Here is a 14,379-nt window from a genome sequence, read left to right as displayed (position 1 = left end):
CTGATTTTAAGAATACATTTTTTTTGTTTAAATAGGCGTGGTTTAGCCATAAGTATGACATTGTGGCTGTGGTAAGTAGTGACGACAGAGGCGAGGTGGTCACGTCTCGAAAAAATACAACGTTTGTCAAATTAACGTCAAACGTTGAAAGGTGTTGCATTTTAGCTAAATCTAACCCCTTCCCTAACATTCACCGAAGCATCCTGCTACGTTAATTCTCCTAACCTGCTACAAAAAGTAACATCTCACAAAAGCTGAATCCCTTCTAGCCATGACCAGGCGAGGTCGAGGACAGTCGCAAAAATAACTCCAAAACGTCTCCCCACAGTCTCAGCCCCTGGCATCAACAGTTTTACGGCAAATGGAATATGGCGGAAGGTGAAACATCGTTAAACGGACTGGAGCTCAGTAAGGTATGGTATGCTCAAAATGTAATTACTGTAAATTACACGCGTATTTTATTGTCTTGATCTATCTTATGTTTTACTGATGATATGGTTTTACACGATATTTGAGTTAGTTCCCGTTTTACTTGGTGGACGCTCTTCTACGCACCCCTTTTCAAGTTTGCTAACCTGCTAACGTTAGCAACATTTACTAGCTACTGTAGCTAGCTAGCTAATGTTGCAAGAATGCTATTTTTGTGGGCATCTATCTATCTATCTATCTATCTATCTATCTATCTATCTATCTATCTATCTATCTATCTATCTATCTATCTATCTATCTATCTAGTTAAGATATGTCTGGTACTTTACTTATGAATTGTGTTCACACAGCTAACGTTAGTTCAGATGTTCTTGGTGGTAGTTAGTTAGCTAGCTACGTTGTCACACAGCAACGGATAATCTTGGTTGTCAGGATCTGTGACTAAAGTTAGCTTATATTGTGTGTGTGTGACGTTAATTTGACAAGCTGTATTCTTTCTAGCCATGACCATCTCGCCTCTGTCGTCACGAGTTACCACATCCACAAAGTCATAATTATGGCTAAACACTGCCTATTTAAAAAAAGTGTGTGTTTTGTTTTAATTTGAGCTTGCTAGGTTAATGCTTTTTGTCAGAACACTGTATAACAAAGATGTTTTTATCATTCAAGAAGGCAGTTCAAGACCGCCTTTTGATGTACTATTGTGTGTGTGTGTGTGTGTGTGTGTGTGTGTGTGTGTGTGTGTGTGTGTGTGTGTGTGTGTGTGTGTGTGTGTGTGTGTGTGTGTGTGTGTGTGTGTGTGTGTGTGTGTGTGTGTGCTGCCTCAAGCAGAAAGAGTCTCGTTTAGTGTGCATTTAACACAGATGTTGCTCTTCTCCCTCTCATGTCTTGCAGAGATGGCGGGATGCTGCGGACTGCGGGGCAGAGATGCTCTGCTTCGTGGTGGAGCAGGTGCCACAGATCTACTGCCTGGAGGTGGAGTCCAACTCTCAGGAGGAGGAGGAAGTGGTGCAGAGCCGTCTTCTGCAGCCACTGGAGTGGTTCCTGTTCGGGGAGGACCCTCAGGCCGGCCTGGAGAAGCTCCAGCAGGGCAGTGCCTCCTCACAGCTTTGTGGACGTGTCTTCAAGGAGGGGGAGACTGTCTACTCCTGCAGGTCAGAACCAGCTTATTAATTGTCATGCATCAATGCTCATTAAGACACCTGCTTATCAGACAGAGGTTTCATAACTTCTGAACCAACTCAGTCAGTAGTTGTAAGGCAATGGCATGTCAAGAAACAGAAATATGAAGAATCTGTTGACCATATGAACGTACTGACCTTTTTAGCAACCCGATTAGATAGAAGCTCTGAAGGTGAGTTATTAAAAAAAAACTTGACTAGTAATGTGGTTCAAAAATCTATGTAAATATTTCAAAATAGTTATTTGGACTTGATTTGCAAAAGCTACAGTTCTAGTATTACCTAATTGGCCTACCTTTTGGTCACCTCACACACTACAACACTACAGTACTTAGCCTAACTGGCTCTAATTAATAGTTAAGTTAATTCTGTATCAGATTTTAGTGTGTGACTCTGCGTGTTTTCGAGCCAACTGTTGAGATGTGTGTGATCAAATTACGACTCTAACCTCCTGTGGGCCTGATTACAGGGACTGTGCGATAGATCCCACATGCGTACTGTGCATGGACTGCTTCCAGGACAGTGTGCACAAGGGCCATCGTTATAAAGTAGGTTCCCATTTAAAACTTGCTTTTTTGGATGGTTTTAGTGTTTAATGTAAGTGTTGATAACATCTCGTGAAATCTCAACTGCTGTCCCTGTCCGTTACTGATCCTCGATGTTGTGTGATTCTTATAGATGCACGCTTCATCAGGAGGGGGGTTCTGTGACTGTGGGGATCTGGAGGCCTGGAAGACTGGGCCCTGCTGCTCCAAACACGACCCAGGGGCTGCCACTGCCATGGAAACGGTGCGTTTCATAACAGCCGGAAGAGAGAAAGGGGGGGGGTCACATTTTATTTTTCCATTCTGTGTTGATGACCTCAGTGTGCTCCTTTTCCTGTCTTGAGTTGGAGAATGCACTTTTGGCCTTCAACAAGAAAGTGTCTGGGAAAATGACACTTGGTCAGCCTCCATCACAAAACAAATTAGAGCTGGAATGACAGAAGGAGGGTGGTTGCAGAGAGGCCTTATGGAAAATAAGGGGATGAGATAAAGGCTGTCTACTGACGTTCTATTTAATTTGGTCCACTTATTGTTGATGGATGATAATATAACATGTTTCCATATCAACGTGGAATGGTTTTTGCTGATAATCTTGATAAGAAACAATTATAAATAGGCCTAAATGGAGGGGCATTCAAGTCATTGAACAGTGTGGTGAACAGTCATGAAACAAAAGTGGTTGAGTACTGATTACTTATGCAGCCCAGCCCAGGTGTTGTCTGGCTTTCCTTACCCAGTGTGTTGAGATTACTGGGCCTTCCTCTGATAAGATCAGGAGCGGTGAGCAAACACAGAAGGCCCATGTGGCTCATTGCCTCTTTCCGTAAACAGCAGGTGCCTCTATTGAAGGCTGCCGCTGCCCTGTAGGCAGCTTTTTAGTGACACATCACATGACAACACTGTCTGGGTTTCAAACAAGGAAGCTCTCAGGCGGGTGATGTCTCAGACCTAATGTCTAGTGATAGATTACATCCCCTGTTTTGACATGGTAGTGTGACATGGTGTCTAGAATTGATAAACAGACAAACTGACTAGCTCTACCTATGTGTTATTTTGCCTATGTGTTGAATAACGTTTGTGTTCTTTTTGATAGTCTACACTTCTGATTGTGGTCTTACAGTGCATTTGGAAAGTATTCAGACCCTTTGACTTTTTCCCCACATTTTGTTACGTTACAGGCTTGTTCTAAAATTGATTCATATTTTTTCCCCCCTCATCAATCTACACACAATACCCCATAATGGCAAAGCAAATTTATATAAAACAAAAAAATGACTGAATATTACATTTACATAAGTATTCAGATCCTTTACTCAGTACTTTCTTGAAGCACCTTTGGCAGCGATTACAGCCTCGAGTCTTCTTGGGTGTCAGGGTAGAGAACATCACTTTAAAATGAGATCATATGAATTAATACATACTGTGCTAACTGAATACAAAACCAAATGAAACAAATATTTTCTAACATTGTTACACATGATAATAGATATCATTATTATACCTACATATGAAACATCATTCATTTTTAACATAATATAGTGTGCTATAAGCACAGCACTTATTCATTTAATTAATAACATTAGTTCCGATTTCTTATTTGACTATTGAGTTATTAAATAACCTAAGTGAATTATTTATTCTGGCAGCCATAGACTGCAGATGGATTAGGAAGCGTATGATTGTATAAGTAGGCTCAATCATTATTATAATTGAAATATAAGTCAGTGCCTTAACGTAACATGAAGCCTACTGTCGGATTTCGGATAGTCCTGAATGAATCGTGAATAATGAGGAAAGTTACAAAAGCACAAATATCATACCCCCAAGACATGCTAACCTCTTACCATCACAAAACATACTATATTCTTATTTATAATAAAAGTTACTCAAATGACTACATTATTTACCATTAATTTATATTAGGCACAAAATAATCTGAAACACTACCAAAACAAACAGCAAATGCATCCAACAAGTTTGTCGAGTCACAAGCTTGATGTAATAATTGCGTGCTAGGAATATGGAACCAAATACTAAACCTTTGACTACTTTAATACACAAGTGAATTTGTCCCAGTAATTTTGGTCCCCTAAAATGAGGGGGACTACGTACAAAAAGTGCTGTAATTTCTAAACGGTTCACCCAATATGGATGGAAAATACCCTTAAAGCTGACGGTCTGCACTTTAACCTCATAGTCATTTTTATCATTTCAAATCCAAAGTGCTAGAGTACAGAGCCAAAACAACAGAAAATGTCACTGTCCCAATTTAGGGCTGTCCCCGACAACAACAAAAAAATCTTGGTCGACTGAAAGTCGTCTGTTCTTTTTTTAAACGTGCATTTTTCAATTTTCAGTACCAGTCAAAAGTTTGGACACACCTACTCATTCAAGTGTTTTTCTTAGTAAAAATTATTTTCTTCATTGTAGAATAAAAGTGTAGACATCAAAACTATGAAATAACATGTAAGGAATCATGTAGTAACCAAAAAATTGTTAAACAAATCAAAATGTATTTTAGATTCTTCAAAGTAGCCACCCTTTGCCTTTGACAGCTTTGCACACACTTGGCATTCTCTCAACAAGCATCACCTGTAATGCTTTTCCAGCATATGGTGAGCACTTGTTGGCTGGGTCCAACTCATCCCAAAACATCTCAATTGGTTTGAGGTCGGGTGATTGTGGAGGCCAGGTCATCTGATGCAGCACCATCGCTCTCCTTCTTGATCAAATAGTACCTTACACAGCCTGGAGGTGTGTTGTGGGTCATTGTCCTGTTAAAAAAACAAATGATAGTATTGCCAGTGTAACAGTATAGCTTCCGTCCATCTCCTCGCTCCTACATGGGCTCGAACCAGGAACACATCGACAACAGCCACCCTCGAAGCAGCGTTACCCATGCAGAGCAAGGGGAACAACTACTCCAAGTCTCAGAGCGAGTGACGTTTGAAACGGTATTAGCGCGCACCCTGCTAACTAGCTAGCCATTTCACATCGGTTACACCAGCCTAATCTCGGGAGTTCATAGGCTCGAAGTCATAAACAGCGCAATGCTTGAAGCATTGCGAAGAGCTGCTGGCAAAACGCACAAAAGTGCTGTTTGAATGAATGCCTACGAGCCTGCTGGTGCCTACCATCGCTCAGTCAGACTGCTCTATCAAATCATAGACTTAATTATAACGTAATAACACACAGAAATATGAGCCTTAGGTCATTAATATGGTCGAATCCGGAAACTATCATTTCGAAAACAAAACATGTATTATTTCAGCGAAATACGGAACCGTTCCGTATTTTATCTAACAGGTGGCATCCATAAGTCTAAATATTCCTGTTACATTGCACAATCTTCAATGTTATGTCATAATTACGTATAATTCTGGCAAATTAGTTCGCAATGAGCCAGGCGGCCCAAACTGTTGCATATACCCTGACTCTGTGTGCAAGAGAAGTGACACAATTTTCACAGTTAAAAGAAATTCATGTTAGCAGGCAACATTAACTAAATATGCAGGTTTAAAAATATATACTTGTGTATTGATTTTAAGAAAAGCATTGATGTTTATGGTTAGGTACACGTTGGAGCAACGACAGTTCTTTTTCGCGAATGCGCACTGCATCGATTATATGCAACGCAGGACACGCTAGATAAACTAATAATATCATCAACCATGTGTAGTTAACTAGTGATTATGATTGATAAGTTTAAGATAAGTTCAATGCGGCCAAATCGGCGTCCAAAAATACCGATTGTTATGAGAACTTGAAATCGGCCCTAATTAATTGGCCGTTCCGATTAATCGGTTGACCTCTAATAGAAATCCTGGTTGAGAATGAAACGACTGATCAAATGAACGAAACTCCCAATACTTTTGTATCTCCTGTCCAGCTTGTTTATCAAATCACATTTTATTGATTACATACACGTTTTATCAGATGTTATTGCAGGTTTAGTGAAATGCTTGTGCTTCTAGTTCCGACAGTGCAGCAATATCTAATAAGTAATATCTAACAATTTCACAACAAATGCCTAATACACACAAATCTAAGTAAAGGAATGGAATTAAGTTTATGTATGTATGTATGTATGTATGTATGTATGTATGTATGTATGTGTGTGTATGAATGTATGTATGAGCAATGTCAGAGTGGCATAGACTAAGATACAGTAGATAGTATAGAATTAAGCAATAAGGCACGAGGGGGTGTGATATTTGGCCAATATACCACGGCTAAGGGCTGTTCTTAGGCACGATGCATCGCGGAGTGCCTGGACACAGCCCTTAGCCGTGTTATATTGGCCATATACCACAAATCCTCAAGGTGACTTATTGCTATTATAAACTGGTTACCAAAGTAATTAGAGCAATAAAAATAAATGTTTTGTCATACCCGTGGTATACGGTCTGATATACCACGGCTGTCAGCCAATCAGCATTCAGGGCTCGAACCACCCAGTTTATAATACAGTATGTACATATGAGATGAGTGATGCAAGATATGTAAACATTTATTACAGCGACTATAGTGTTCCAATTATTAAAGTGGCCAATCATTTCAAGTCTGTGTACCTAGGCAGCAGCCTCTCTGTACTAGTGATGGCAATTTAAGTCTGATGAGCTTGAGATTGAAAAACAGCTTCTATCTCTCGGTCCCAGCTTTGATGCAGCTGTACTGACCTCGCCTTCTGGATGATAGCGGGGCGTAAAGGCAGTGGCTCGGGTGGTTGCTGTCCTTGATGATCTTTTTGGCCATATTGTGACATCTGGTGCTGTAGGTGTCCTGGACGGCAGGTAGTTTGCCCCCGGTGATGCGTTGTGCAGACCACACCACCCTCTGGAGAACCCTGCGGTTGTGGGCGGTGCAGTTGCCGTACCAGGCAATGATACAGCCTGACAGGACGCTCTCAATTGTGCATCTGTAGAAGTTTGAGTGTTTTAGTTGACAAGCCAAATGAGCAGTGTTTATCCTGTTCTTGAAGCCGTCCTTCCTGACTGTATAAATAGGAATCATATCTTTGTTTGTGATAGAAATCACAGAAGATATCACGTATGTGTAGGCGGGATGTTTTTTTTGTAGGGCGTTAAACTTAAAAACGTATCAGCAGTCAATGCCTGCTTAACATAGCAGAAAAGCCTCTCAGCCACCTGTCAGTTAATAAATAAACATTTCACCATGCAATTGTCATAAAGTAGGTAATGGTTCTTCAAATGATTGAATAAATGTGTGGTGTTGTCACCACAACACTTGTATTTGGTTGACATCGGTTTGCCTGTTGCTGAAATTCTGCCATACCACTGAAGAGGCTTTGTCACCAAATCGGTGGTCTCGTTGGCACTAGCAGCACTCATGTTTCTGACACAATGTGAAGCCCTTTCCAGCATCTAACTGCGCACTCTAAGTGGGGAAGCTTGTGATTGGCAAGTGTGTGCATGCCATGCAAAGTAAGAGAGCCTGCTTGTTATTGGTCAGCATCCTCTGTGCATCTAGAGATTGAATGAGGCTAGCGCATTTGGAGGCGGTACCATATTTTTAATTTTTTTTGTATTAACGTAGTGTCAAAGAAAGGAGATAATCGCAGTCTCTTGTGATATGTGTATTGCAATTTTGATCTGAATTCGATTGATCGTGCAGCCCTAACGTCTCTATTTCGAAACGGTATATCGTCCAAACCTAGTCTATGCCATATTATGTAGTGTACAGTTTAGAAGTTAGTCTTGTCTTCCTCTTTTGTTAAGAGATTAGTAAATATGGCAGTACGTCCAACCAGAGTTGTAGGTAATGGCCGACTGAAGATGACAGACTGAACGTAGTTATGTAGAGCACCTCAAGATGAAAACGTAGTATTCAATATCGGTAAGTTAGACTAAATATTAGCACTACACAATCTGGTGGGTGATGACTTTCAATCTGGATAACAAAACAAATCTTAAGACTAGAGAAATTTATCGACAAATATTACGAAAACAAGCAACACCTAAACATGACGGAGAGTAAGACGGGAACCTATTTCAAAATGAAAACGTGACCCTTCTACAGACACAGACGATTTAATATTTTCACCACGGGGAATGGTAAAGGTCGAAACCGATTTTGTTAAAATCAATAAATTACAAACTGGGTATACTTGAATTAGTCAGTAAGGATATAAGAGTTGAAGGCAAGCCTCGAGATGAGTAATGAAAAAGGTGCGACATTGGGGAAAGATACAAACAAACTAAAAGGGACAGTCAATAATATTGAAACCGAAGTGAATGAACTTAAAAAGGAGAACACCGTTCTGAGAGAAGCCTTACTTGACCTACAGACTAGATCCATGAGAGAGAATCTCGTACTTACAGGTATCCAAGAGGAAAAAATGAGAAGTTCCTGAAATCTGTAGTTAGCTTCGTGTGAAATCTGAAGCTCTCTATCGACAAAATCCAACTCGAACGTGTACACCGCTTCGGACAGAGAGGGCAGAGGTATGGACGCCCAATCGTTGCCAAATTTGCTTCTTTTAAAGATAAAATAATGGTTAAAAGCCTGGGTAAAAGACTTGCTGGGACCAAAATTGGCATGAATGACCAGTTTCCGAAGGAAATTGCAGGACTGCGTAAAGTTCTGTATCCAATTTTCAAGGAAAATAGATGAAAAGGGAAACGAGTAGCTGAGACACAAAGACTACTCCATGTCTATTTAAAAAAATTACGAAGTTCTTATAGATGAGGAAAATAATGAAACACAATTCTAGCCTGGTTATGGATTGTAATAATTCAACAAAAAATAGAGCTTTTCTATATTTCTTCAAATATAACTAATTGGAACACAAAAGCCTGCTTGGCAGGGTTGGTCCTGCAAAGCCAAAGCCCCCTAAAGGGAGAGCATACTATACAAGGAAATTCTCAAAGCTGCTAATGAGAACCTTGACGAACTTGTACCTTGCCAGTGGGGATTCCAGTGGGGTGCCCCCACCCGGGCAGTGGCAGTGCTGGCAACACTAGCTGTAGTAACCCATGGGGAGGGGGTCACACTCGGACATTCAGAGAGGGGGTATATTATTTTGGCCCTGGTGGGACAAAATCAAAGTCTGACTGCATGGAGATGCTTGGGAATATGGTCACTACAGGGGAAATTCGCCAGTGGCGAATTTGCCAATCTTGGTGTTCTCTGGCAAATGCCAAACGTCCTGCACGGTGTTGGGCTGTAAGCACAACCCCCACCTGTGGACGTCGGGCCCTCATACCACCCTCATGGAGTCTGTTTCTGACCGTTTGAGCAGACACATGCACATTTGTGGCCTGCTGGAGGTCATTTTGCAGGGCTCTGGCAGTGCTCCTCCTGCTCCTCCTTGCACAAAGGCGGAGGTAGCAGTCCTGCTGCTGGGTTGTTGCCCTCCTATGGCCTCCTCCATGTCTCCTGATGTACTGGCCTGTCTCCTTGTAGCGCCTCCATGCTCTGGACACTACGCTGACAGACACAGCAAACCTTCTTGCCACAGCTCGCATTGATGTGCCATCCTGGATGAGCTGCACTACCTGAGCCACTTGTGTGGGTTGTAGACTCCGTCAATGCTACCACTAGAGTGAAAGCACCGCCAGCATTCAAAAGTGACCAAAACATCAGCCAGGAAGCATAGGAACTGAGAAGTGGTCTGTGGTCACCACCTGCAGAACCACTCCTTTATTGGGGGTGAAATTTAGCATGTGAAATGTGTCAATCGGTGTTACTTCCGAAGTGGACAGTTTGATTTCACAGAAGTGTGATTGACTTGGAGTTACATTGTGTTGTTTAAGTGTTCCCTTAATTTTTTTGAGATATCCATCTATCCATCTATACATACAAATCGAGGTGAGGGCGATGGAAATGCATTTTTGGCGGTTGATCTACTTTTGTTCTGTAAATGGCACTGTTTGCTCTTTTCCAAGGATGGATCCCAGTCTTTTCAGGGCAATGGGATCGGGGGTGGTCTGCCGGGCATTGGGATGACAACCCAACTCGAGATGAGGAGGGCTTTTAGCGGGTGGAATAGTGGGTACCAATTGTAGGTTTACTTAGTAGCAATGCAAATATCATGGTACAGCAATATAGACACTCAATCATCATGTTACTTTTTAATGGTATGTTTACAAACATATATTTTGATAAATAGAATTGAAAGTTGTCTCATTATGGTAAGTGGTGAAATAAGTATAGCCAGTTACAATTGTAATGTTTTTTTTAGTAGATAATAAGAAAAGACGATCAGTATTTACCTGGCTAAAAGAGAAGGAATATAATATATATTGTTTAAAGGAAACTCATTCAACAATTTTAGACTAAGTTTTGTGGAAAAAGGACTGGGGGGCGAAATATATTTCTCCCATGGGTAAAGAAATTCAAAAGGGGTGATGGTTTTAATTAACAGTAATTTTGATCTAAATGTGCAAATTGTCCAAACAGATCATCAAGGTAGATGGATTATTTTAGATATGTTATGGGACAATAAACAGATAGGACTTATTAACCTATACGGTCCAAATAATGATGATCCAAGCTTCTTTGAAAATATATATAAGAATTCTACAAGAATTCTACAACTCTACAAGCAACACTAGACTCTATTATTATGGTGGGAGATTTAAATACGGTCTTAAATACCTCTATGGACCTGAAAGGAAATCACATTACAAACGATCACCCTCAGGCACTTAAGGAAATCATGAATGTCATGGATATATTGGAATTAGTGGATATATGGAGGCTTAAATACCCTGACCTAGTGAGATATACATGGCGGAGGCTTAATCAAGCTAGTCGTCTTGACTACTTTCTTCATTCTCTCTGGCACCAAAAGTTAGTGTTGATGGGGGACAGAATGTGGTCTGATCATCACATAATTGGCATATATATTACTCTTACAGAAATTCCATGTGGGCAAGGATATTGGAAATGTAATCAAAGCCTACTAGATGATAAATTGTTTAGAACTAGGACAGAAGAATTGACAACTGACTTTCAGACAAAACATGGGTACCGCAGATCCCCTTATTGTATGGGACACTTAAATGTTCCCTTAGAGGCCATGCAATTCAGTACTCGTCTATAAAACAAATTTAGATCAAAAGAGTCCATATTAACAAATGAACTTGAAGGACTAACAATACAGTTAGATAGCAATAAAAACTGTACCATAGAGGCACATAATAAGTTAGAGGAAAAAGAAATGGAGGAACTTATTCAAGAAAGATCCAGTGTAATATATTATAAAAATAAAGCCAACTGGATAAAATATGTGGAATAATGCACCAAATTATTTTTAGATCTTCAACATAGAAATGCTACCAAAAATAATTTACTGAAACTTGTTACAAATGATTGAGTCACGCATGATTCACTGAATGATATTTTGAAAGAGGAAGTAAAGTACTTTAAGAATGTTTTCATTTCAGTCTCCCATCTCCACTAACCGAAGCTAATTGTATGGATTGTTTTCCTAATAATAATAATGTAAAATTAACATCTGTACAGAAAGACTCATGTGAAGGCCAAATTACAGAGGAGGAACTTCTTGATGCAATTAAAGCCTTTAAGGCTGGGAAACTCCAGGGCTGGATGTTATACCAGTGGAAGTATACCAAACTGTTTTTGACATACTCAGAGGACAAATATTAGCATGTTTTAACCACTCCTATATAAATGGTAGATTATCGAACACGCAACAAGGTCTGATATCATTATTACTGAAACAGGACCCAAGTGGTATATATTTTTTATTTCACCTTTTATTTAACCAGGTAGTCTAGTTGAGAACAAGTTCTCATTTACAACTGTGACCTGGCCAAGATAAAGCAAAGCAGTGCAAGACAAACAACAACACAGACTTACACATGGAATAAACAAACATACAGTCAATAATACAATAGAAAATGTCTATATACAGTGTGTGCAAATGAGGTAGGATAACGGAGGTAAGGCAATAAATAGGCCATAGTGGTGAAATAATTACAATATAGCAATTAAACACTAGAGTGATAGATGTGCAGGAGATGAGTGTACAAGTAGAGATACAGGGGTGCAAAGGAGCAAAATAGATAACAGTATGGGGATGAGGTAGTTGGATGGGCTAATTACAGGTGGGCTATGTACAGGTGCAGTGATCTATGAGCTGCTCTGACAGCTGGTGCTTAAAGCTAGTGAGGGAGATATGAGTCTCCAGCTTCAGTAATTTTTGCAGTTCGTCAGTCATTGGCTGCAGAGAACTGGAAGGAAAGGTGGCCGAAGGAGGAATAGGCTTTGGGGGTGACCAGTGAAATATACCTGCTGGAGCGCGTGCCAAGGGTGGGTGCTGCTATGGTGATCAGTGAGCTGAGATAAGGCGGGGCTTTACCTAGCAAATACTTATAGATGACCTGGAGCCAGTGGGTTTGGCGACGAATATGAAGCGAGGGCCAGCCAACGAGAGCATACAGGTCGCAATGGTGGGTAGTATATGGGGCTTTGTTGGCAAAATGGATGGCACTGTGATAGACTGCATCCAATTCGCTGAGTAGAGTGTTTGAGGCTATTTTGCAAATGACATCGCCGAAGTCAAGGATCGGTAGGATAGTCAGTTTTACGAGGGTATGTTTGGCAGCATGAGTGAAGGATGCTTTGTTGTGAAATAGGAAGCCGATTCTAGATTTCATTTTGGATTGGAGATGTTTAATGTGAGTCTGGAAGGAGAGTTTACAGTCTCACCAGACACCTAGGTATTTGTAGTTGTCCACATATTCTAAGTCAGAACCGTCCAGAGTAGTGATGCTGGATGGGCGGGCAGGTGTGGGCAGCGATCAGTTGAGGAGCATGCATTTAGTTTTACTTGCATTTAAGAGCAGTTGGAGGCCACGGAAGGAGAGTTGTATGGCATTGAAGCTTGTCTGGAGGTTAGTTAACACAGTGTCCAAAGACGGGCCAGAAGTATACAGAATGGTGTCTTCTGTGTGGAGGGGGATCAGAGAATCACCAGCAGCAAGAGCGACATAGTTGATGTTTACAGAGAATGTCGGCCCGAGAATTGAACCCTGTTGCACCCCCCATAGAGACTGCCAGAGGTCCCGGACAACAGGCCCTCCGATTTGACACACTGAAATCTGTCTGAGAAGTAGTTGGTGAACCAGGAGAGGCATTCATTTGGGAAACCAAGGCTGTTGAGTCTGCCACTAAGAATGTGGTGATTGACAGAGTCGAAAGCCTTGGCCAGGTCGATGAATACAGCTGCACAGTATTGTCACTTATTGATGGCGGTTATGATATCGTTTAGGACCTTGAGCGTGGCAGAGGTGCACCCATGACCAACTCGGAAACCAGATTGCATAGCAGAGAAGGTACTGTGGGATTAGAAATGGTCGGTTTGTTAACTTGGCTTTCGAAGACCTTAGAAAGGCAGGATAGGATAGATATAGTTCTGTAGCAATTTGGGTCTAGAGTGTCTCCCCCTTTTGAAGAGGGGGATGACCGTGGCAGCTTTCCAATCTTTGGGGATCTCAGACGATATGAAAGAGAGGCTGAACAGGCTACTAATAGGGGTTGCAACGATTTCGGCGGATAATTTTAGAAAGAGAGGGTCCAGATTGTCTAGCCCGGCTGATTTGTAGGGGTCCAGAGTTTGCAGCTCTTTCAGAACATCAGCTATCTGGGTTTGGGTAAAGGAGAAATGGGGGAGGCTTGGGCAAGTTGCTGTGGGGGGTGCAGGGCTGTTGACTGGGGTAGGGTTAGCCAGGTGGAAGCATGGCCAGCTGTAGAAAAATGCTTATTGAAATTCTCAATTATCGTGGATTTATTGGTGATGACAGTGTTTCCTAGCCTCAGTGCAGTGGACAGCTGGGAGGAGGTGCTCTTATTCTCCATGGACTTTAGTGTCCAAAAAACGTTTTGGAGTTTGTGCTACAGGATGCAAATTTCTGTTTTGAAAAAGGTAGCATTTGCGTTCTTAACTGCCTGTGTATATTAGTTCCTAACTTCCATGAAAAGTTGCATATCGCGGGGGCTGTTCGATGCTAATGCAGTACGCCACAGGATGTTTTTGTGCTGGTCAAGGGCAGTCAGGTCTGGAGTGAACCAGGGGCTATATCTTTTCCTGGTTCTACATTTTTTGAATGGGGCATGCTTATTTAAGGTTGTGAGGAAAGCACTTTAAAAAAATAACCAGGCATCATCTACTGACGGAAAGTGTTTTAGGGAGCGTTTGACAGTGATGAGGGGTGGTCATTTGACCGCAGACCCGT

At 41.3% G+C, this 14,379-nt stretch overlaps 1 protein-coding gene across 1 annotated transcript in view; it reads left to right on the top strand.

The window, feature by feature from the left end:
• Positions 1–80: 80 nt before the first annotated feature.
• Positions 81–14,379, top strand: part of ubr1 (ubiquitin protein ligase E3 component n-recognin 1) — a 38,083-nt gene continuing 23,784 nt past the window's right edge. Inside the window, exons 1-4 of the mRNA XM_014187517.3 lie at positions 81–413; positions 1,324–1,583; positions 2,080–2,158; positions 2,289–2,399. Of these exons, the coding sequence (XP_014042992.1) occupies positions 369–413; positions 1,324–1,583; positions 2,080–2,158; positions 2,289–2,399 (495 nt within the window). The 5' untranslated portion in view covers positions 81–368. The remainder of the gene's footprint in view (positions 414–1,323; positions 1,584–2,079; positions 2,159–2,288; positions 2,400–14,379) is intronic.

Source organism: Salmo salar, chromosome 01, assembly GCF_965601325.2.
Source record: "Salmo salar chromosome 01, fSalSal1, whole genome shotgun sequence".
In the NCBI taxonomy this organism is placed as follows: Eukaryota; Metazoa; Chordata; class Actinopteri; order Salmoniformes; family Salmonidae; genus Salmo; species Salmo salar.
The sequence above is the reverse complement of the archived record's forward strand: the minus strand, read 5'-3'. Positions and strand labels throughout refer to the sequence as shown.